We start from the raw sequence: 23,869 nt of genomic DNA, 5'->3' as shown, positions 1-23,869 counted from the left end.
AATCACATCATTTCTTTTTCTTTTGAAATTCATATTTTTCTCATGTAATCAAATGTCATCAAAATGAGAACTTCACAACAACACAATCCTCAGAAACATGGCAAAAGAACAAATTGTCCTTTAATGAGAATAAATCACAGTGACAAACAAATACTGAGGGGGAGAATTTTGACAAATGAATTATATACACTGCAGCAGTTTGCCAATTTAACATCCCAGCTGTATCCTGTGAGAGAATTGCGGCAGGACTGTTTAGCATGTGTGTGTGTGTGTGTGTGCTTGTGCCCAGTGACTGTAGGTGTCCGTGTTGCACTTCAGGCTCAGCCCTCATGTCCTGGATGCTTGTGTGTTGTGTCGACTCACTGCCCTGTGCCACTGTATCTTATCCATCAGCCTTGTGGTGAGGAACAGAACAAGAATCTGGACGACGAGCAACACGACAGCCACGGTCCCGATGAGTCCGTTGTGCTGCTCGATCCACCGGGCCATGGACCCCAGGCAGCCCCCCAAGAAGATGACACTCTGGGCTGTGAACTCGCCCAACTCCAGGGCTTTAGAACCGCACTGCGAGTTCCACACGGTGCCATTCTCCAGCGGGTCCAGGCAGCAGGAGGCAGGGACCCCACACGCCTGTATGCCCGGGGCTGAGCAATTATAGTACCTGCAACAGACCACCAGAGAGCAGGGTTAGCTCCTGTGGCCTTGATTTCATTGGAGAGAGTTGAATTTTGAAGTTTCAAGTTTGCACCATGTAACTTGAACTGAGCTTTGTTGTGTCTTCATCATTACTAACAATATGTTTTAGCCCCGAGTTGTTACAAATGTGATGTAATCATATATAAGAGGGATAGCAGTTACCAGTCAACAACATCAAGGCCGTTCTGATGGTAAATAATTTGTCAGTATTAAATATAAATACTTAATAATTAAGTGATTTGTTTTACTTGTGTCTAGAAGTATGACCAGATAAAAACACTTTTGATTTAATATACTGACAGTTAAAATATGCTAAACAAATAGATTTGCCTTGCCTTGCCTGTGTTTATATATAAGCAAACAGCTGACACTCACATGTTGATCTCCCAGTCCCTGTAGTTGTCAGCCCCACAGCACTGCAGGCCCGTCTGGATCTCGTCGGTGATGAACCTCATGTCCAGGTCGTCCTGGTAGCGGACCATGGCCGTCAGCAGGCCGGAGCGCAGCACGCCCACAATCCTGTCCTGCAGGCTGTAGGCAAGGATGGCTGCCAGCACCTGGGCCGCCACCATGGTGAGCACCATGGCCGAGAAGATGCGCAGCAGGCAGTAGTTCTCGCGCAGCGCGCCCACACAGCCCGTCAGGCACAGCAGGGACAGCAGAAGCCCGAGCATCACAAACACCAGCATGGGGTCCGTGCCGAGCTGGCCAATCCTCTCCTGGGCGAAGGACTCCTTGTTGATCAACCCCCACAGACCCAGACCCAACAGGGCCAGGCCAATTGCTGTGAACACAAGGTTGCAGATCAGCAGGATGAACTTGAGGATGTAGTCGGCGAGGCTGTCGGGAGCGCGGGGTTGGGCGGAAGGGGCTGCCGCCGACGTCTTCTCGCCTTCGCTGGGCCTGTCCGGCTCTTGTGAGGCTGGCTTTGTTTCAGTCCCCTGGTATACAGAGGCACCTGACGCCGGTGCTTCCTCTGTTTCCCCCTGGATGACACATGGAATGATACTATGACCTCTGAAACGCCTCTCAAATTAGTTGACATACGTGCTTAATTGTGGTCTTACTACCAGGTAGCACATCACACCCAGCGCATACAGTTAAATATCACGCCCATATACTATATAGGGAACTATAACACCAATAACCATTCTGGCCCTTACCTTTGGTATAAGTAAGCTGGTTTCTTCATCTTGCGCGTTGGCTCTCTGTGACCAGGGGAAAGGAAACTTCCTCAGCTGCTGAAACCGCCTCATGCTCCCAGATGTCCGGGAGAAGAGATTTGTGTAGCCTCGTCTCTCTTCTCCTCACCACAACAAGTCAACGAGAGAACAAGAAGAACACAGAGAACAGGGTGAATGGGAAGAAAAGAAAGTGGATGAACTGAAGGCGGAGAGGGTGGAGCAGCGCCTGCAGTGGCCTGAGGCCGGGAAGGGTAGCAGCAGGAGCGGCATCATGTGAGAGTCACAGTGTAGAGATTAGGGGGCACTCCACTGAACTGACCCCTTCACAGGACTGCTCTAGCTGCTCACATGCTGGGGCCCACAGACAGGGCTCAGAAAGAATGCCTGTTACAGTAAGATTGTGGGAGTGTTGTGCTATACATGTTTCTTAAGTCAACTGGGATAACCAAGTATGTGTGAACTCCGACTCCTACTCGTACTCCCTGCTACTATGAAATATTCAGAGGTTGAAAGTAACAAATTACATTTACTCACGTTACTGTAACTGAGTAGTTTTTTTTGTGTACTTTGTAATTTTTTCAGTAGTTTTTGAAATCGGTAATTTTACTTTTACTTAAGTAGATTTTGACTGAAGTATTGTTCTTCGCTACATTGGAAATCACATCCTTGACAAGCTGTGGAGCACTGCGTGGACACTGATGCGTTGCATCATAATGTGCATCTGGCCCTTAAATATAACGTTACAGACCTCTAACGGCCTAAATGTCAGATCTTTAACTTAGCTAATTTAGATACTGGTCGTTTATTGGTATATTCATTTCGCACAATTCCAAACTGAAAGCTTGCTAGATAGCCTTTTCCTGTTCCAACTTGTTAAAAAGGTTAGCAAGCTACAGTACATTAGCATATTATGCGATCTTACACATATGCTTTTTAGGAGATCCGTTATTAACAACGACTACAGGTGCTCTAACAACATTACACACATACGTTTTTATTGCTGCCGTCATGTGGTTCATGTCTCATTATAACATAAAAAGCACAGTCTACTATCAAATAATTCCTCAGTTCTGTCTTTAAAACAAGTGCCCTCACACTTACATTTTGGTTGATTTTGGTTTTATTTGAGTGATTTTGGAAGTCAAAACACTAGCGACCTTGATTTGCAGTTGTGTTGGTGAAGGGGAAAAAATGGTCCATAGAGTTCACAATTATGCCGCTTTCAATTGTATTTGAAAATGTTTTATGGGATGGTCTGAACTAAATTGGCACATTATACCTCCCGAAAGGTCCTAAATGTTGTGTTGACAACTTGTGTAATGTCATTATTGCACTTACAAGATTTTCCTTTAATTAAAAATAACTCGTTTTTGGATTGGATTTATGACCCCTTGTCGTTTTTTGCACTGTATAGGCGCGACCCCCATCAAGTTGTTGGAAGTAACTAAGTAACTTTTACTTAAAGTACATTTTTAATTAACTACTTTTTACTTTTAGTTGAGGAGATTTTTAGATGGGTAACTTTACTTTTACTTAAGTAAAATGTAATCAAAGTACTTTTACTTGAGGTCAATATTTCAGTACTTTTTACACCTCTGGAAATATTCAAACTGTCCGGTGTGTGTGTGTGTTTTTATGTGTGTCTGTGGATGAAAAAAAAATCCTAGATGTGCATGTGGAATGACTAAATGTACCTCTTTTGAAAGTCATGAATTCCATTTTTTATGTTCTATTTATGACAGGTGTTTTTCATTTCATGTCAGTATATCAGCTGAGTTTAGAGACTGGGCTTCGGCTTTGCCTCAGCTGTTTAAATTATTGATTGTATAACATGTGTGCTTAACGTCACTCATCTCTCTTTCTTTCTGTCCGTCTGTCTTTTCTTCATCTTTCTTTCTTTCTTTCTTTCTTTCTTTCTGTCTGTCTTTTCTTTTCTTTCAGGATATTCCAATGTCAACATACAATCTAAAAACAGTAGCTTGCTCATTTTGCCTGGGTTGCAGATGGTGATGGCTTGTGCCTTACACATGCTTAGTGTGTAGCCATGTGTAGCCATCCTTTTACATTAGAGACCAAATCTAAATATAACTGTGATAGAAATTGAATAGAAAAAATATTCAACTTCCAATGACTCATGGCCCTACTGTTCACAGACATCACACATATCATACAAAATGCTCTGCATTTCACTGCTGAGGGGAGGGAAGCAGTCAGTCAGGTCCATAAGATCATCAGTTTAGAGCTGTAGGAGGGAGAGATCTAAGTCTTGTTTGCGTCAACACCTATGTACTGTGTATTAATCATCTCTCCCATACTTTCAGATAGTGTGCATGTGTTTGGCTTCGGGGTCACTGGGTAAAATATATCACTCGTGCACTCTCTTTTGCCACGCCAAACCTACATTTATGACCGCATTAGCACAATCACAAGCCACCCTTTGTCTTCAGCAGTTTTATCATCTCACGTCTGGCTGGTTAGACTCCAGTTGGGCTGCCCATTGGGAGCTGCTTAGCTGTCAGGGATGCAGTGACGTGCCAGCGGTTTCCCCTCACAGGACTGATCCACATGCGCCTGCTGGCTACTGCGGAGACCTTGGCTTGCCCTCTCTGTGTTTATTTTTTATTTTTTTTAAAGATATATTTTTATGGAGCATAGCTTAATGCAGTAGGCATCCGAGGAATGGGCCGACAGATTTTCCCCTGCTGCTGTGCCAGGGGCCAACACATCTCACCTCTCAGTGGCAGGGGCATGGAGTGAGTGAGAAGAGGTTCATGGGTAACGTGTTTGCATTTCAGCTGGTTTGTCACTGTTCAGATGCAGAGACTTCATGCATATGATTAATACATCTGCATACATTTTTTTGAGTTGTTGAAATTTGTTCCAAAGTGACACCTTTGAGATAGAAAAACAGGTCCTCAGATACTGTTGTCGTGGCTGATTTGTAAGTTTTTTGATGAAGTAAAAACTCTTCTTTTCAGATCTGGATAAAACTCTTTGTTCTTGGCGTTCAGAAGTCAGGCAGAGTGTGGAGCAAAAAAGGTTTAGTTTGCCAGTACAATACCAACAGCATAAACCTGAGCAAGTCTCTCGCAAGACTATACTGATTTAACAGAGTTTTGCATTCCCTTTTTATATACCTGAAGAACCCCTCTTGTCTCACTAAAACTTCCTCGACCCTTCCCCATGGGGTTAAGTATTATTTTTTAATTGTAGGATCCGTTGGGCCCAGATATATTCATGTCATATGTGGTCTGTCACCTGCACCTGTCTTCAAGGCTGAGGCCCAACAGAGAGTACTAGAGAGTAACCCATGTGGGAGAAACGGGATGATTCCAGGTTAAGAATGAATAGCCTCTGAGAAACAGTCAGGAGCGCTCAGCCAACATACAGATAGTTCCCCTGATTCACCTCTTAATACATTTCACACATCAGTATGTTTGCCATACTTGATACACACTTCAACATAGAGTTTACATAATCTAATTAATTTCAATAGTGTAAATCATTTCAGTAGTTTGTCACACTATCATAGTGGTTATACTGATTGATTTTTTCACACACAGATTATTAAGTTTTCATTCACATTTTTTCACATTTCACATTCACACAGACATAGTGACATCAATGTGTTTAGGAACTTTGACCCGTATTGCTTCTTTCATATTAGTGTTGAGAACCAGAAAAACCAGACAGCAGGTTCTTCTCTCGAAGCTATTCTGTGGTTTTGGGAACTTCTGCCAAGAAAAGAACTTCCTGGCTTCCAAACTGAAAAGCAATTACTAATGTCAAAAAGTTAAATATGTTAATTGCCTTATTAATACCATAAAATACAAGCAAATGCATCAATTTACTGACAAAAAGAAAAAGAAAAAAAAAGGTTGTAGATTTCTGACTACTTGATTGCTATTCTGTTAACCCAAAGAACATTGTGTTTTCTTGAAAGACCCAGTGAAACATCTGCACAAGATATAATCCCAATCTCTCAATGCACGCGCACCATTCAAGGGGGCTTGTTAAAGGTTTTCTGTTACCAGCCTTTTCCTGGCATCTCTGGTCATGTAAGGCATATGCTATACAGCCTTAAAAAGTCATTTTGATGATAATGGTAGAGAGATATTATAAGTCGATATTGTGAGGTTATCAGGGTTTGTAAAGCAGGAGCACATTCACCTTCTCTCATTGGACTTATTTACTGGAAAAAAGCAGCAGTTCCTGCTGACTTTGGCTAAGACAAAGAGCCTAACTTCCAGAGTGAGACAGTTTAAACCAGTTTAAATGAGAAGTAACGCCTGTTTAAATCAGTTGGAATAACAGCTCAGGAGATCATTAAAAGCAATGTGCGGTGAATCAAACAGAAGCACCCCAGATGGTCAGAGTTTAATTTACAGCGCAGACTCTCGAGTGCCCGGCTTCCAGTTAAAAATTCACAATCATCAAGTTTGTGTGTGTGTGTGTGTGTGTGTGTGTGTGTGTGTGTGTGTGTGTGTGGGATGTGTGTGTTTGTGTGTGTGTGTGTGTGTGTGCGTGCGTGGGATGTGTGTGTGTGTGTGTGTGTGTGTTTGTGTGTGTGTGTGTGTGGGATGTGTGTGTGTGTGTGTGTGTGTGTGTGTGTGTGTGTGTGTGTGTGTGTGTGTGTGTGTGTGTGTGTGTGTGTCTGAGAAAGTGTGTGAAAAAAGGGAGGGAATAGTGTGAGTCTGAGGGTAAAGTAACAGACACAAGGGAGTACCGAAGAGAGAGGAAAAACTACTGGTAATTAGTTCACCTGCTCATACCCTTGGGCAGAGCGAGATGGATTTTCATTCCACCCTTGAGTTCAGTGTTGGAAAAATGCTCTCGTCATCATCAGTTAAAGGTGTCAGTTTCTATCTGGATTTCAAGCATGATTTCTGGTGCGCTGAACAAAATAGCATAACTCATCTAACAGCAGTGAGTGTCCTCATCACATTTCCTAAAATGGCTACTTTTTGCTGATGTTTACCAATGCCATTGTTTCAAAACAAATGTGATAATTGTATTGTTGATTGTTTCTCTCTCTCTCTCTTTCTCTCCTCTCTCCCTTGTGCTATGTTTAAGCACTGCCTAACATGACCATAAAAGTACAATGATAACATTTAATCACAGATGATAGTTGTCAGCAACCTGTCATCACCTCTTGGAAAAACTCGGGGGTCTGACCTTAACTCCTTTGCGATGCTCAGAATCATCAATTGTTATGACTGTTGAGATTTCGTGGTCACTGGACATGGAAAACAAAGAGATGGTTTGGTCACCGTTCCATCTCAAGCGTATACGTCTACCACTGCCACGTGCCTCTGAGGCATGGAAGCACTTAGCGTCAATGCTAATAGGAACTAATGATTCACATTTTTAAGAGCAGATGAAGTCAGGTTGCAGCGGGTGTGTTTTTTTTCACCGGGCCTCTTGCCAGTGAACACTGACAGGCCTGTAAAGCAGAGCAACTGGGGCACCCCTGAGAGGTGAGACTCTGGTGTTATTTTCCAGAGAAAAGACAGCATTGCCATCTGATATAGCCATCATCTAGGCCAAGGTCCCAATTGTGTGCAAATGCAGAGAGGGACGCGAGAGAAAGAGAGGGCCTCCTTTCTTCTTCTTTTTGCTCCATATTCGCTGGCATCCATGGGCCTTCAGTAGTCATTCTTTCCTCAGGTCCGTCGCTGGCCTGGGCTACTGGGCTGCTGGCCTTGCCCCAGGCTTCTGGAAAGGATTAAAGTGCACTGCTCCTTGCACAGTTGGTTTGGAGGAGATGGAGATGGGGCTCGGGTCCAAGATGGAGGGAAGGGATGTGTGTGTGTGTGTGTGTGTGTGTGTGTGTGTGTGTGTGTGTATGTGTGTGTGTGTGTGTGTGTGTGTGTGTGTGTGTGTGTGTGTGTGTGTGTACGGTGGGTGTTTGTTTTGCAAGCTGGAATATGGTGCAGGAGGCAGGGGGCTGGAGAGAAGGTCATAGCTAGGATGTTGTTCCTGGACCAAAGGTTAAGGTCAAGGCTGGTGCTTAGTCTGGGTTAAAAGAGCCCAATTATTGGCTGAAAATGAGATCCGAGTCCCCCAACTTCTCTATTTTGCCTTAAACAGTAGGAACAGTGGGAACTTTTCACTTTTGTCTCAGATCCAGAAAATGTCCCGGTTGGGAATTTAATGATATGTTTAATATTGAGAAATACGTGCTGCAGCTATGGATAGTAAAGGTCCTACTCTAACCTGGGCATGATGCAGGTGTGCTTAAGCCACCTGCAATTTCAATCTGAATGGAATATAAATATGGAATATGAATTCACTGGCTCCTTTGTTTGTTTGTGCTCTCCCACCGTTCCACGGTCTGGCAAACTGACAGGTTGCAATCATCATCTGCATCATCTCACAGTAGGGCTCCTGTTTTGGTGAAGCAATCAGAAAACATCAGTTTGGCGTGTGTTTGTGTCCTTGATCTCAACTTTGAGGGTAGCTTTTGAAGATTTAAGAAAGGAAAGTCTGTCTGCTTTTAGGTGTTTTGGGGGTTTGAGCTATAGTTTCAGCAAAGCACTATAAAACAGTGTTTATAGTTTAAAAGGTGCCATATGCATACATTCAAACAGAACTTGACTGAACCCTGTAACATAACAGGTTGCAGCAGCAATTTCCAGTCTCCCAGAAGCACAGCTGCTGTAGTTCTCAGCACTGTTCCCCAGGGTGATCATGCTGAGGGGGAAAATGGCATTGTGGGATACTGGGATGCGCAGACCTGTCCTGTCCTGTCCTTCCTTTCCCTCAGTGCTCAGATTTACAGTCACTGCAGATGGGGTGGACTCCCCTTTGCTCTAGCCTGGATGGAAGGCTTTGCCCGGCCAGCTTTCCACAAATAACTCACTCTGATATGTGAATCCTTGGCTTCCCCATGTTGGCTGGGACGCTAATCGCATCAAGGGTTTCAATGTGATGGGTTCCTTTTTGATGGTTAATTGTGTCATCATTTACATTGAGTTTGAGTACTGCTCAGGGATAGCCAACTGCATCTTTGCATTCCTTTCAACACACCTCTTCTAATGAACCTATGATTGGTGGTTACTTTGATCAATCAAACTGCTTCTGCGTGTGACTAGAAGCTCCTGGTTCCCTGACTCCCAGCTTACCCGATGCTTAAATCATTTGCGTCTGTCTTGTGCCTCGAGAAAAAGCTCTTGTGTGAGATGGGAGTACATAAAAAAACTTCTCCGATGTAGCATAAATGATGGCTTTTGGCAAGTGTGTGCTGGATTACTACAATTTCAATATATTTTTGATGAGAAAGTGCTGCAATTCACTTATGCGTCCCTTTTCCTGACTGGATCAAACCTGCCTGCTCTTTATTGCAAAAGCCAAGAGGAACTGGTCAGTGCTTACAGGCCCAGGGATCGCTCTGCGTTGTGATTTCATATTGTCTGAAGTGATCCTCATTGCGCTCATCTCAGGGACTTTCTGGATCATGGAGGAGAGAGAAAGTTTATCTGAAGTCTTTCTCTTTGTATGTATCCACCGATGTGTTCCAGGGATGACCTATTTTGTTGCACACACTCACTCACTCACTCACACTCACTCACTCACTCACTCACTCACTCTCTCCCTCACTCACTCACTCACTCACTCTCTCCCTCACTCACTCACTCACTCTCTCCCTCACTCACTCACTCACTCTCTCCCTCACTCACTCATTCACTCTCTCCCTCACTCACTCATTCACTCTCTCACTCACTCACTCACTTACCCTCACTCACACTCACTCACACTCACTCACTCACACTCACTCACTCACACTCACTCACTCACTCATTCTCACCCTCACCCTCACTCTCACTAGCTCACTCACTAACTCATTCATTCACTCACTAATTCTCACCCTCATTCTCATTCTCACTCACTCACTCATTCATTCACTCACTAATTCTCACCCTCATTCTCACTCTCACTCACTCACTCATCCATTCACTCACTCACTCACTTACTCACTCACTCAAACTATCTCTCTCTCTCTCTCTCTCTCTCTCTCTCTCTCTCTCTCTCACTCACTCACTCACTCCCTCACCTGTGGGCCTGTTCAGTATTTCCACTGCTGAGTTGACCAGTAGCGTATGAGCATAAACAGCTCCAGTGAGAATTTATTTCCACCTTTTTGGGACAGCAAGTTTGTTATGAGCCATCATTTCTGTAACGTGGGGTGTTATTACAATAGAAAGGACCATGTGTTTCTTCATGCTGCCATATGCTGCCCAGACCCTCTCGAGCAAAATCTCCAAGGATGCAAAATAGACTCCTTTAATTGCATATGATCTCTGGAACGCTTCTTTGATGAAAGGTTCCTCTTATCTGCCCTTCTGAAGAACATACACTGTATTTTATGAGAACAGTGTCTGAACATCAGTGTTATGATTGCTGATTAGGTGATTGACCAGAATTTGTAACAATTTGTAACAAGCAAATTCAAGCCCTTCGACTTATTGCATATCCATGTCACAAGCATCTCAGTCCAGTTATAATGATAGCTATATTATTATTCCTCCTGTTCACATTTTGAACGATGGGGCTGGTTATCTTTTTATGACCATCAGGGGTGTGTTGCCGGCGCCCCAGCCAGACGCAGTGTGAACCCCTGCCACCGCTGTCTCCCCCGACTGAAGGCGCGAGCGTCGCTGGCTCTGCTCCGGCAGGCGCAGATGTTGCGCAGACGATGACTGCGTGACGCAGGAATGCAGTGCTCGGAGGGATGCTGCGACATCAAACACTTCTGTCTGAGCGCCTGGCTTGGCTGCGCAGTCAGCACCTCACGCGGGCTCCACCAGGGGGAGTGCTTACTCGCCCCGCAGCGGGAGATTTTATGTAGAGGCTTCTGAGAGGCAGTTCAGGGAAGCCAGTGTGAATTTGAATTTGACAAAGAAGGCGAATGAAGGAGAATAAAGGGGGATAAAGTATTAATGTGAGTATTCATGTCTCTTCCTCTCTCTCTCTCTCTCTCTCTCTCTCTCTCTGTATGTGTATGTGTGTGTGTGTGTGTGTGTGTGTGTGTGTGTGTGTGTATGTGTGTGTGTTTGTGTTGTGTGTGCATATTTGTGTTGGTGTCAGTCCAGTCATTGCATGGATGTGCATGCCTAAATGTTTGTATGTGGGAGACGTGATTGAGTGTTTGAGTAAGTGACTGAGTGATTGTGGTTTGCCTGTGTGTGTGTGTGTGTGTGTGTGTGTGTGTGTGTGTGTGTGTGTGTGTGTGTGTGTGTGTGTGTGTGTGTGTGTGTGTGTGTGTTACTGTTTAAATGTGAGTTGTGTGCATGCGTATCGTCACTGAATGGTCATCTCGTTCTGAGCCAGTGGGTGGGGCCAGGTCAGGTTGAGGGGAGGTTTGTGGTTTGGAGAAGCACTTAAAAACTAAGCCCTGATCTCCTTACTTCTCACGAGCTGCGGCATCAGGAATCACACGCTGGGATACTTTTGCCATAGGAACACATCTAAACACAAGCATCAAACGCAGGTACTCAGGAATCATTATGTTGGCAGGTGAACATGTATTATGTGAAACCAGCATGTAATGCATGTCTTTTGTATCACTCTGCTCTAGTGTTATATGCGACTTGTAAAATGTTTACTGAGCTTAAGATTTATATGAAAAAATGTTGGCACACTCTTGGTTCATTCAAATGTATTATGGATGTTGTGTGGTCATTGCATGCTTTATTGAGCTTAAAATCTGTCATGAATTTCAATTAAAAGTTTTGCCATGTTCTATTTTCTTGAGTTTAGAACTTGAGAGTGAAATGTTAATATCCACAAGCAGTTCTCCAGTGTGCCTTGCATGGCATGGCCTTACTGTTTTGCAAATCTGGAGTTTGTTTGCAAACTGAGAACATGAAATATGTTTTCTATTCATTGTTCACATGCTGCACGTGTGTAAGCGAGAGTGTGTGAAGGACAAGTCGTCTCTAAGGAACTCTTAGGCTCTTGACTCTATGAGGGGGCTGGTGGGAATGCTCATAACTTCATCTGGCTCTGTTTTTAAATGTGTGTATGTATGTGTGTGTGTGTGTGTGTGTGTGTGTGTGTGAGAGAGAGAGAAAGACAGAGAGTGAGAGACAGAGAGAGAGAAAAAGAGAGAGAGTGTCTGTGTGCTTGTGTGTGTGTGTGTGTGTGTGTATGTGTGTGTGTGTGTGTGTGAGAGAGAGAGAGAGAGAGAGAGAGAGAGAGAGAGAGAGAGAGAGAGAGAAAGAGAGAGCCATGTTCTTATGTAACCACTGAAGTGACCTCATGCTTGTTTTTCCTGATGAAGATGAGGATGATGAGGGCCCTGGCCCTGCTGTCTGTGCTGGCCTCACTGGGTTTGGCTCAGAAGAAGTTGACCGAGGAACCCTCTAAATGGGACACCAGAGGTTAGGCTCTCTTGTTTTGTGTGGCACAGTCGAGTTGAATCATGTTCTGGACTCAAAAAGAAAAAGAAAATGAAAAAAGACTGTGGCAGCAGACAAAGCACTATTATGTGGATATAACTGAAGAGACGCGATATTGACTTCAGGCGGCATCTCAGCAAAAATAACACTTTGAGAAAAACATGAGGAGTTTGAATTGTGGATCCTTTTTGTGGAGCAAATATCAGTAGTTACAGAATTTCAGACTAAATTAATTTCAGATGTGGTTTGGAGCTAAAAAGTGCAGTGTGTATTGCTATTAAAACTAAAACTTCTAACTGTTCACGCTCTGTCAGTGCCTGAAAAACCACAGGCCAAGGGCTGCTCGAACATGACGCAAGTGCTGGATAACTGGAAGTTTGCCATCATGACCCAGGTGAAGGACATGCTAGTCAATGACCATGCCTCTGTACTGCCAGAATATGTCAGGTATGTGGACCATCTGCTACAAGATGAGGATTTGTATCAGGTGTTATGCGTTTGTTGTCCAATAGAAACACATGTTGTATGTATATTTTTGTATATGTGTTAGTGTGTAAGAGGAATGGTGTGGAAGATCGTACATAAATGTACACTTCTACCCCCATACTCTCTCTCTCTCTCTCTCTCTCTCTCTCTCTCTCTCTCTCTTTATTGTGAACTATGAACTGTATGCATCTGGATCAGTTGTTCTAAGCTCAGCAGTGAATGCTCTCCAGGCATTGTTCAGATTGCATGTGAGCAGTTGAGATGAAGTGTGCGGGGGAGTTGTAGTCAAGAGTGATGAGAGCCTGATGGAAGCAGAGTGAAATGAGACCAGTGCACTGCTCTGTTCCATCTGGACAATGTGTGTAGAGTACCACATGTGCTAATTATGTAATAACCCTTACTATGAGACACACTCTGTGTGTGTGTGTGTGTGTGTGTGTGTGTGTGTGTGTGTGTGTGTGTGTGTGTGTGTGTGTGTGTGTGTGTGTGTGTGTGTGTGAGTGTGCACATATCAGTTTTTGCGTGAGAGTGAGTGTGGGTGAGAATGCATAAGCATTGAATAGGAAATCTGATCAATGAATTCCATATTTTGTGTGTTAGATTAACAATGGTTATGCCTGAAGGTGTTTCAGATGTTCCCTCTCACTCTTTTTGACCTCCAGAGCTTATAAGAGCAGATGGTATAGTCCAAGAATGTGTCCGCAAACAAAGTATTTAACTACAATGGACAACATTTGACGTGTCTCTAAAATAATTATACACCGTCGCCTTAATACTTTGTATATAATATATTGTAATTGGAATCAAATTTATTCACAATTGTGACATGATAAGAATAGTATCCTTATTCTAAAAATAGAGAGGATTCCTTTTCCTCTGTTTCTACCTCAAAACAGTACTGCATACATGCTTTCTCCCCAGAATCAAGCCACTGTCTGATGCACTGGGTGACCTGTACAAGCAGTTCAACTCCCTGAAGGAGAACCTGGGCGCCCTCACTGCCAAGTTTGACCGGGTGGAGGCCTTCGTGGACGACGTCCAGGCAGGGAAAATTCCGAAGCCCAGACCCAGGCTGCCAGTGTGGGCCGCTCCTAGACGGCCGGTCAGGAGGGCCTCGGCCCGGATTCCCCTGAGGGACGCTCCGGCGAACGCATCTAACTCGGGCCCCAGGTCACTGAGGACGAGGGCACAGAGACAGCCCCAGCTGTAGGGAGGGGGGACGGGGGGACAGGGATAGGGTCTGAGGACGAGGGAGAGGGCATGGCACTCAGAGGGAAGACTTGGGGGGACGGATGGAATGTGAGGGGGACGAGCTGTACATACTTGTGTTGAGAAATAGCAGCTCTAAAGTAAGAATGTCTTTCATTTGATTTCATTTGATTTATAAGTAAATTCATAGTGGAGGTCATACTGGTGTACATGTCGAAGAGTAGCAAGATTATACTATAGTAATAAGAGGAAAACACATGCATTTAAAGCAGGCAAAGAAAATATTAAGGTGAATTCACTGTTATACAGCAATATTGCCACAGGGGGGCAGTATTGTCCACCAGAATTCAAAATGCAGTTTAATTCTGATGATATCTATCAGGTTCTATACCTTCTGTATATAGCATTTGAAAAATGTTCAGCTAGCTGTTTCCAATGCCACCACAGTTTTAAATATAAACAGCATAACAATAAACATGCAATGAAATGTAAGGATTCTGGCTGATTTCTGACATTAGTTGACAAGAGATTTGTCTGCATCTCCAAATGAGCCACAAAGTAGAAGTAGGTCCTGAAGAGGTGAGGTACCTTCCTTTCATAGGGGGCGTTGTCATGACTAAAGAAAGGTACATTCTGGAGCTCTAACCAGTGTTTCTACTCAGTTTTACTATTTTATTGGATACATTCATTTATGAATGAATGATTTAAACTATTATTATGTGATTTAGGCTATATTTTAGGATTTATCTACACTATACCTCCTAGTTAATGACTGAGTGCACTGCTTCATTTGCTGTGAATTATTATTAAAATGTGTTGAGAATCATCAAACTCATACAAATATCTATGAATTAACAAATTGATTCTGTTCATTTATTTTAAATATGAAACCACTCATATAATTGCTAAGTGTCTTCTCCTCTTCACACCTGCAGGTTAGAAACTGTCTGTTTGCCCCTTGATCAACCACGCGTGGAAAGAGAAACCACCAGATTTTCATGGGACTTTAAATACAAATGAGGAAACAGCAGGTTCTTTCCCATGAGTAGTGAGACTGAAAAACCATCACCCTTGGTCAAGAATAGGTTTAACATCTTTTAAGAGAGATTTGTAATCGTTTATATACGTATTTATTTTCTATGCAATGGACATCATTTCATGAGAAAGTCAGTCACACCATTAGTACCAGAGCAAATAGGATGTGATAAGCTGTGACATACAGTCAAGGAAGGGTGAAATAAATATAATCACAAAACTGACTTGATAATATGCCCTTTATTAAAACAAAACAATTGAATATTCAAAAGAATGTGGATTCCAGCATATACAACACGTAGATAGTCTGAAACAGTTTAGAATCTTTAAAGCATTTGAAAACAAATCAGAAAACCCCAGAAACCATCAGGTGCTGCAGTCTGACTGCTTGATGCTCTTAGAGGCCTTGGAGCCGGCACAGGCCACCTGACAGGACACGTCCTTGCCGCTGGTCCACTCAGACGTCTGGATGGTCAGAAAGCTGCTGAGCCGGAACTTCTTGTCGGGCTGCTGCTGAGGGGAGCCGGTGCTGACGCCGGTGCTGACCGGGTTCCCACTGACGGCCCAGCTGACCTCAGCCCAGCCCGTGGGCATGTCCTCTGCCACACATACCACTGACACTCTGTCTGCCCGTAGCTCCTCGCTGGAGGGAGGAAAGAGAGTCAGAGACGCAGCAGGCAGCACCGAGTCTGAAACACAGCACAAGAAACACAGCAGCAGTGGTTAAATAACAACATGTCTCACACACACACACCTCTACAACAGCTTATGGAAGTAGCAGCAGTGTTTAAATAACAACATGTCTCACACAAAGACACCTACAAGAGCTCATGGAAGTAGCGACAGAGGAGAAACCTTTAATGACTTGCTGCAATGTCAGAAATACAGTTTAGTCTCAGTATTTCCAAACAAACTCACAGACTATTAAGTGCTGTGCTTAGGTGAACAAGAATAGAAATCTTACAGATGAACAGATATTCCACAGAAACACAAACAAGACAATAAATGCCACTGTAATGACAGTAATGAAATTGATAAAAATGTAAATGAAGATGAAAGGATTGCAGATTACACTTCAATACAACCGCAATCAACTATTAAATAAAGTTTTTAAAGTTGTACCTGCAAACTTCTTAGTGACAATTAAAAAAACGTTTTGGCATGGATATTAAGTCAAACACATTTAATCAGGAAAGCATTGTTAAATTATCCACATCATCAATAACCAATTATTAAATTCTCAGAATATTGCAATCTATGAAACATATGAAGTTAATTACCATGAGTCATGAATTCTAGTGAATTTTATTTTGAATTTATCAATGCAAGTTTGTTGAGTAATAATAACAATAGCTCAAGTTAAATAATAGTTATTAAAGGTATTCTAGCAGGTTTAAATGCTGAGTAAAGTATTTAATGAAATGTGAGACAACCATGTCTTCAAGCTGCTTCAGAAGTTTTGACAAAAGTGAAGCCTTGTGATTATAGTTCGATGTATCCATTATAATTCACATAGTTTAAACCTGTACAAGGGGTTAGAAATATGCCACACACAGACACAACAAACCACAAATGCAGATAGTGCAGTAAATATTGAAATTGAAAGTTGACTTACCGGTGACAAACAACTTGGTGCCTTGTCCGAATACCACAGTGATTCATCTCATATCAGCCCCCGTACAAAAACCTCCCCAGTGTCAGAACTGAGAGGCAGAACTGAAACCCACTGCTCCTCAGACCTTCACTCTCTCCTCTTCCTGAAGATCACAACAGTCCTTCCAGGGTTGAGATGAATAACCCATATCACAGAATATGGAGGATCCACAAAAATTCTATTGTCTCTCCAGGGTCTTCTGTTAGTTGTGAGAGCAAACTCTTCTTGTCCATATTCATAAACATATGATGGCTGTATCATGAAAAGATTGATCAGGTTACTGAAGAGGTAAAATAGACTCATGGGAAACAGTAGTGACCTCAAGAGTCATGTCCAGATGTTGTCTTTAAAAGAATGATTTGTATATATTTAATCTCTCGACATGATTTGTGTTGGTATAACTGCCTTTAAAACAGCAGTGAAGAACACTGAGTTCAATGAACAGGTTTTTGTCATGGAGGATATCACTGTGACACCCACTCCTTAGCAGTGTCGTCCCATGTAGCACAGTAATATGTGGCTGAGTCTCCCACCTCGACATTGCTGATTAGTAACTGATAGTCTTTGCTGGATGAGGCTTTGGAGGTGACATGGTCAGATGAGAAACCAGTTCCATATTGATCAGGAGAACCATGAGAGTGGTAGAACCTTAAGACATACTGGGGAGTTTCAAGTGGAATCTGTTTATACCAATACACATATTTGTTTTCATCTTTCTCAACGTTACAGTGAAGGGTTGCTTTCTCATTCTTTTTCACAGTAAGAGATGATGGTGTCTGGGTAACCGCTTTATGACAGCTGACATCTGTGAAGAAGAACACATAACATTAATGTGAATATTTTGTTGCTGATGTAGACCTTCATATAGACTTACTGTAGCAGTTATTTGATTACGTATGAATAAAAATGAACATCACCAGTTGTAACTTACACGCCAGAGCAGTGATGAGAGTGCAGAGTGTCCCCAGCATGTTGTCAGAGTGTGGTGTGAACGCCTCTTACTGTCCAGCAGAGAGATGACCAGAGGTGGAGTGTGAGGAGAGGAGAGACTGCAGGACCCTCCTATAAGGAGCCAGGCAGCTGGGGAAGGGGAGGGACATTCAGCAGACAGCCTAATCAGCCAATCAGACTGATGACTGCATGTTGTGAATATTAAGAACTGCTGTGGATGACAGTAATTTACATTTACATTTACATTTAGTCATTTAGCAGACGCTTTTATCCAAAGCGACTTACATATGTGCGACTTACAATGTATACACATTTTACATTTACACTGATGGCACACTGCACATCAGGAGCAATTAGGGGTTCAGTGTCTTGCTCAAGGACGCTTCGACAGGGAATCGAACTAGCAACCTTCTAATCATCAGCATGTACGTGTTCAGATGCCAGATCATGTCATTGGCCTGATGTCACACTGGTAACTGGAGGTTATGGTGAAATGGAGGTCTATCATGCCATGGGAAGTTTGTTTACAGTGTTTGAGGTTATGAGAGTTGTTTAAACAGTAACACTTTCCAGGGTCTAAAATCTACAGGCTGTATTTGACTTTCTGACAATAAATGCAGTAAATAAATAAATACATTGTTGATTCGGCATGGAAATGTTGACTTAAAATGTGTCATTTAGTCGCAAATGCAATTAAAATATTAATAGTAATATTTTTATTACATTTTTCAGAATGCTGATGGAAATGTAGTTATTTACCACTTGGTGCTTTGTGAAGATCTACAGGTTTGCATTTATGTGTTTAGTTGCAAGGTTACAGCTTTGACTTTTGACTCTGACTTTGAATCACTTAATTATAAATTATCAAAATGTAGTCAGAGTTTGAAGAGAATCTCGAAGAAAATTTAGATGACGAGAAACCAGAAGAATACTCACTAGACCACCAAGATCAGTAATATCTTAACGTGTACTGAGGAGTTTCATCTGGAATCTGTTCACACCACGAGCAGCAGCACTGTCAGTCACAACAGCAGTGCAGAGTGGCGTCTGTCCTTTCCTCTCTGAGAAAACAGGAGGCTTCAGTATCACTCCAGTCACACCACTCACACCTGAATATAGCAACAGCACACATGTAGCAGCCAAATACACACTCTCCCACACAGCAGAGAGAAACTACAGCCTGCAGTGGTGTTTTACACGCCAGAGCAGTGATGAGAGTGCAGAGTGTCCCCAGCATGTTGTCAGAGTGTGGTGTGAACGCCTCTTACTGTCCAGCAGAGAGATGACCAGAGGTGGAGTGTGAGGAGAGGAGAGACTGCAGGACCCTCCTATAAGGAGCCAGGCAGCTTTTGAGGAAAGAGGCCCTCAGAAATCAACCAATCACGTTTATTTACAAAAAAGAAATGCAAAATTACCGTTTTACCACTGAGATTTGTTTACCAGTTTACAGTTACCAGATATCAGAGATCAAATGCAATGAGTGATGTCTTTTTTGCAAAGGATGTCCAAGAGAAAACACACACAAAAATACATTAGCATGAAAACATTTCGCATCTGATAGTTAGTTACTTTTACAAAGACATCAACTGGGTGTTCAGCAGAGAAATAGTGTCACCCTCATGGCTGTGTTGAAGATGAATATGGTTGGTACATGTTTGTCTGGTAGGGTGACATAACCAAGCATTTCAATACTTTTACTGCAATAATAGATGGTTAGATGAAGTGAAATCAAAATAATGTCGCACTTAGTGCTCTCAAGCACCTAGTCAGCAGTGCTCTCACGCACGTAGTCTTTGTGCAAAGACACGCAGCGGCTAACCACACAGCTAGTGCTCTCACGCACTTTTTGGGCTTGGTCTTTTCCCAGGGAGACAAGTGTGTGTGGTTAAGGTTCGTGTCACATCGCGGTTCTCAAGCCGCCAGAGGTAGCTTTGTATTCAGGTCCGCCTGAAAGCTACATTTTGTATCTCCTTAGTTTTTGGCCTTTTGCCTGCACCTGATCTTTTGTGTTTTGGATTGTCGCTGCTTGGAGTACATCTTTTGCAAATAATAAAGAAACCAAGTTTTGAACTGCATCCTGCTATTGGGTCCTCTCTGACACACTTGGCTGAAACGCTGGTTCCCAAATCCAGCGACTCGGGTCCCATCCCCGAGAGCGATCCTGACAAATAAGATTGATATATTTACGGTATGTCCACATTACCTAAAGAGATCTCATATTCAGGAGAACCTCATCAAGGCTAAGGGTGTCTGAGGGGAGGGAGAGGGCATGTCACTCACAGGGAAGACTTGGGGGGACGGATGTGATGGGAGAAGGGGACGAGCTGAACATACTTGTGTTGAGAATTAGCAGCTCTGTTGCGTCATCTTACTAAAGTAAGAATGTCTTAGACTTTCATTTGATTTTTGAATAATTTAGTAGCCGAGGTCATACTGGTGTACATGTCGAAGAGTAGCAGAATTAACCTATAGTAATAAGAGGAAAACACATGCATTTATTGCAGGCAAACTAAACGTTAAGTTGAATTCACTGTTATACAGCCATATTGCCACAGGAGGCAGTATTGTCCACCGGAAGCCTGCAGATGTCTCCATGACAGAGGAATTCAAAATGCAGTTAAATTCTGACGATATCTTTCTATGTCTATCTGTATAAAGCATTTGAAGAATGTTCAACTACTTGTTTCCAATGTCATCACAGAGTTAAATATAAAATATAAAAACAAAAAACATGCAATGAAATGTAAGGATTCTTCTCCTCCTCACACCTGCAGGTTAGAAACTGTCTATTTTCCCCTTGATCAACCACGCGTGGAAAGAGAAACCACCAGATTTTCATTGGACTTTAAATACAAATGAGGAAACAGCAGGTTCTTTCCCATGAGTAGTGAGACTGAAAAACCATCACCATTGGTCAAAAACGTGAGAAAATGTCTTTAAGAAAGATTTGTAATCATTTATATATTTATTTTCTATGAAATTGACAATTAAATGAGAAAGTAAGGAAAACCATTAGTACCAGAGCCTCAGAAAATAAGTATGTGAGCTGCTACGATGATAATTCATACAGGAAGAAAGGGCGAAAAATGAAAAACAAAACAATTAGTAAAACAAAACAATTAAATATTCAAAAGAATCCGACATCAGGCTTTCAACCCAGGCCACTGGATTGTAACACCAATGTGTATCGCGCTGAGCAAATGTAGGACCCAAGTGCAGATCTTAGTCTTTAATTCCAAAAACACAGAAGATCCAAAAAAGAACAAAAGATATCTCATGAACAAAACAGGGCAGATAAGCCAGGTGAATTCAAGTTCCAGAATGAGTTAAAAAAAAAAACAAAGAAGCATCTAAGTTCGAAGCATTTAAGAGAACAAACTAGAGAGTAGAGAACAAACTAGGAACATCCGTACAAGCCGTAGCTTCAGCGCGGTGAACCTAGTACACAGATCACTACGACTCAGTGACGAGTTTGCCAAAGGGCCAGGTATAAATACTAGAGTGAGTAGGTGGGTACAGAAAATGGCAGGATTTAATTTCACACAATGAGGACAGAGCTGGCAAGATGTCTAGGTAGCCCAGAGGACAATGTTGCACTGATTCAACAGAAGTCTGTCAGTGAAGGAAATTGCAACTAGACCATACCCTTTGTGAATATTTTATTGGATAAAGGTGTGTACAGCGTTACATTTACAATAAAAACATTTTTTGTAATAGTATTGAGGCTTTGTTTGTATGTTAGTCCCTCCATCGATTTCCGCACTGAGCGTTGCAACATTTGTAGAAAGTAGTCATTGGTTCATCTGCTGATCTAGTTTGAATCTGCATGAAGTAAGCCCTTGGGTGTTCACACTTTGGACATTTTTCTGAAAAGAAACAAACAAAAAAGCCAAAACATCATGACCATGATACAGCTACGATGTCCTCAAAGCATACTGGAAACAGCAAAACACACCACAACATACCTGCTGTGGAATCAACATTTTCCCATGCTGCAGCTCCTCCAAGGACGTCATCAACCTCTTTTAGCTTGGGATATTTTCTGTTGTTCACCTATAATTACAACAAAAGAATAAGGCATTCAGATTAATAATAACAATGTCCCTTTGCAATGCCACTTTACCCTTTCTTTGCTGTAAATTGACCAGAGTGAATGCATAGGAGTTTTACAACATAAACAAATACAATATACAATACAATTATATAAAGACGGTCACTAAAGGAGCTTTAAAGGAATCTGAGGCTGCAGTAAAAGTGAGCCAGTGGTTGTGGCTGAGGCGCTCACAGACTACTTGGGGTTGTGAATTAACCCGAACTAACACTGAGATATGTGAAATCTTGTCGAGGTGTATCTTGAGGTGTAATGATGGGGAGCGTTAGAATTTTCTCAATACCGATACGGCTTATCGATTCCGATGCTCTTATTGATACTACTTGCCATAATTTGGTGCAAAAAATGAAGACACGACATATTTTTTTCTTATTACTATTATTTTTTGCAGAAATAACAAGATAAATTGTTTCCTGACTTTCCTGTAGCCTAGATCTATGAGGGAGGAGAAATCGTTACAAATGTCTGAGTTACACTACCCGATTTTTACAATCTATTTTTCAACAATTTATTTTTATTTATTTATTTATCATACTACCTAACTACTCCGACACACACTATCCAATTGTCGCCACATTACACACAGCCAAAAATACAATCCGTTGCTAGGAGACACAACATATGGTGGTGAAAATATGAATGAATGAATGAATGAGAAGGAGTCACAGCGGATGGCTGTCCTACAGTTGATGGCCTGCCTACAGTTTGCACACAAATCAAAAAGAAAAGCAAAAAAAGGAGATTTAGGCAGATGCTGTCAGCATGGTCTGTAGGCCACAGTGGGAGTTGAAGGTGACCTACATGTTGTAAAGTAAATTTTGATTGATGAAGTTGAGTTTAATCCAGGTAAAACCAGGTGTGTGGTTCTATATGTCTAAATGCAGCCCAAGTTTGCCGTCATCTGAGATCATGTTAGTTTCCACTGGCATAAGATAGGATTTTTCCCAATTTGGTATTACAGAAGCAAGTCTTAACTAACTTTAGGAATCCTATCTTATCTCAGGTTGGGAAATCCTAAATATTCCATCCAACATTGGTTCGATGTTGCTTCAATAAACACTGGTTTCAATGGATGTTTGCTATATGGGCTTACCCATAGAAGGACGTAGAACACACAGTTGACCAGGATTTGTGGAACAAAAAGTTCACCTTTGTTGTTCTTTTACATCGGAGGTATTATGAGTGGTCAGACCTCACTAAATGTGGTAAGTTTGGTTACCTCTAACACGACCCTACCTAGGACGTTTATGTGAAATTTTAATAACATCAGTCTTTAAACAACACATCACTACGCAATGCTCAAACCAATTCAGGAAATAAACACTAAGGATACGTCCAAGTGAATGTTGAATCTCCGACTGTTATTCTTTAACATCAAATGTATCATCAAATAACCAATGCAGATGAGCTATAGCTCATTTTAGGCTATTTTCATAACGCTTACCTTCCTCGTAATATTGTGCACATAAGGACATGTGTTGCAGGCGAATCTGTAGCACCTCTGTCCCTCCTCAACAATCAGCACATTCCCACAAGTTGGACAAAACAGAAGCATACTTGTTTCAATGTGAAGGAATTAAGGAGGTGTTAATCCACTGTAGGTTCACTTTCAAGGCAATATAAATTACTTCTGTAGCGCCATACAACAACACTTTTACGAAGAAATCGCCTCTATCTGACGTTCTGTTTTGGCAGTTTCTGTATGATTGCTAAAAACACGTTTCAGATGGAACTTCCGTTCATTTAATGACAAGCTAACACTAGGGCTTATTACTGCCACTGTGTGGGCTGGAGTGCGGAGCGCCTCGCCCCGACGGGAATAGTCTCACTAAGGCTATGAGGGGTGGAAGTAAAAAACATTAATTGATAAAACTGATGGTGTTGAGAATTCATGTGAAATGAAAAATAGAGTGATTCATTAACAAGTGATTTGATTAAAACAGTCGTGATATGATGAAAACGGAGAGCATGTTTCATACTTTTCATTCACCAGAAATTCAAAATTCCATTTATGTGAACTGAAAAATAAAGGGGTAAATATGTATGTGAATTGAAAAATAGTTTGAGACTTCTACCCAAAATGTGTGCCACTTTGCACACATGCATGATGATGAGTCCGCTTACAGGTGGGAGATTGACCATC

The 23,869-nt window shown here is 42.2% G+C and overlaps 3 protein-coding genes across 3 annotated transcripts; all 3 read right to left on the bottom strand.

Annotated features, from left to right (window-relative positions):
* Positions 1 to 68: 68 nt before the first annotated feature.
* LOC105894953 (tetraspanin-10) lies at positions 69 to 2,376 on the bottom strand. The gene is made up of 3 exons (XM_012821509.3): positions 1,860 to 2,376; positions 1,072 to 1,682; positions 69 to 661 (listed from the first exon to the last, which is right to left on the bottom strand). The coding sequence occupies exons 1-3, from the start codon at positions 1,950 to 1,952 to the stop codon at positions 328 to 330; spliced, it is 1,038 nt and encodes a 345-aa protein (XP_012676963.2). The 5' UTR covers positions 1,953 to 2,376; the 3' UTR covers positions 69 to 327.
* A 12,712-nt stretch (positions 2,377 to 15,088) lies between these two features.
* Positions 15,089 to 17,722, bottom strand: LOC105898166 (immunoglobulin lambda-1 light chain-like). The gene is made up of 4 exons (XM_031574497.2): positions 17,596 to 17,722; positions 17,138 to 17,469; positions 16,626 to 16,656; positions 15,089 to 15,699 (listed from the first exon to the last, which is right to left on the bottom strand). The coding sequence occupies exons 1-4, from the start codon at positions 17,633 to 17,635 to the stop codon at positions 15,377 to 15,379; spliced, it is 726 nt and encodes a 241-aa protein (XP_031430357.1). The 5' UTR covers positions 17,636 to 17,722; the 3' UTR covers positions 15,089 to 15,376.
* A 3,537-nt stretch (positions 17,723 to 21,259) lies between these two features.
* polr3k (polymerase (RNA) III (DNA directed) polypeptide K) lies at positions 21,260 to 23,450 on the bottom strand. Its single transcript, XM_012825179.3, has 3 exons — positions 23,171 to 23,450; positions 21,581 to 21,668; positions 21,260 to 21,481 (listed from the first exon to the last, which is right to left on the bottom strand). Exons 1-3 carry the CDS (start codon positions 23,279 to 23,281, stop codon positions 21,354 to 21,356), a joined length of 327 nt encoding a protein of 108 aa, XP_012680633.1. The 5' UTR covers positions 23,282 to 23,450; the 3' UTR covers positions 21,260 to 21,353.
* Positions 23,451 to 23,869: the final 419 nt, after the last annotated feature.

Source organism: Clupea harengus, chromosome 1 (assembly GCF_900700415.2).
Source record: "Clupea harengus chromosome 1, Ch_v2.0.2, whole genome shotgun sequence".
Classification (NCBI taxonomy): domain Eukaryota; kingdom Metazoa; phylum Chordata; class Actinopteri; order Clupeiformes; family Clupeidae; genus Clupea; species Clupea harengus.
The sequence above is the reverse complement of the archived record's forward strand: the minus strand, read 5'-3'. Positions and strand labels throughout refer to the sequence as shown.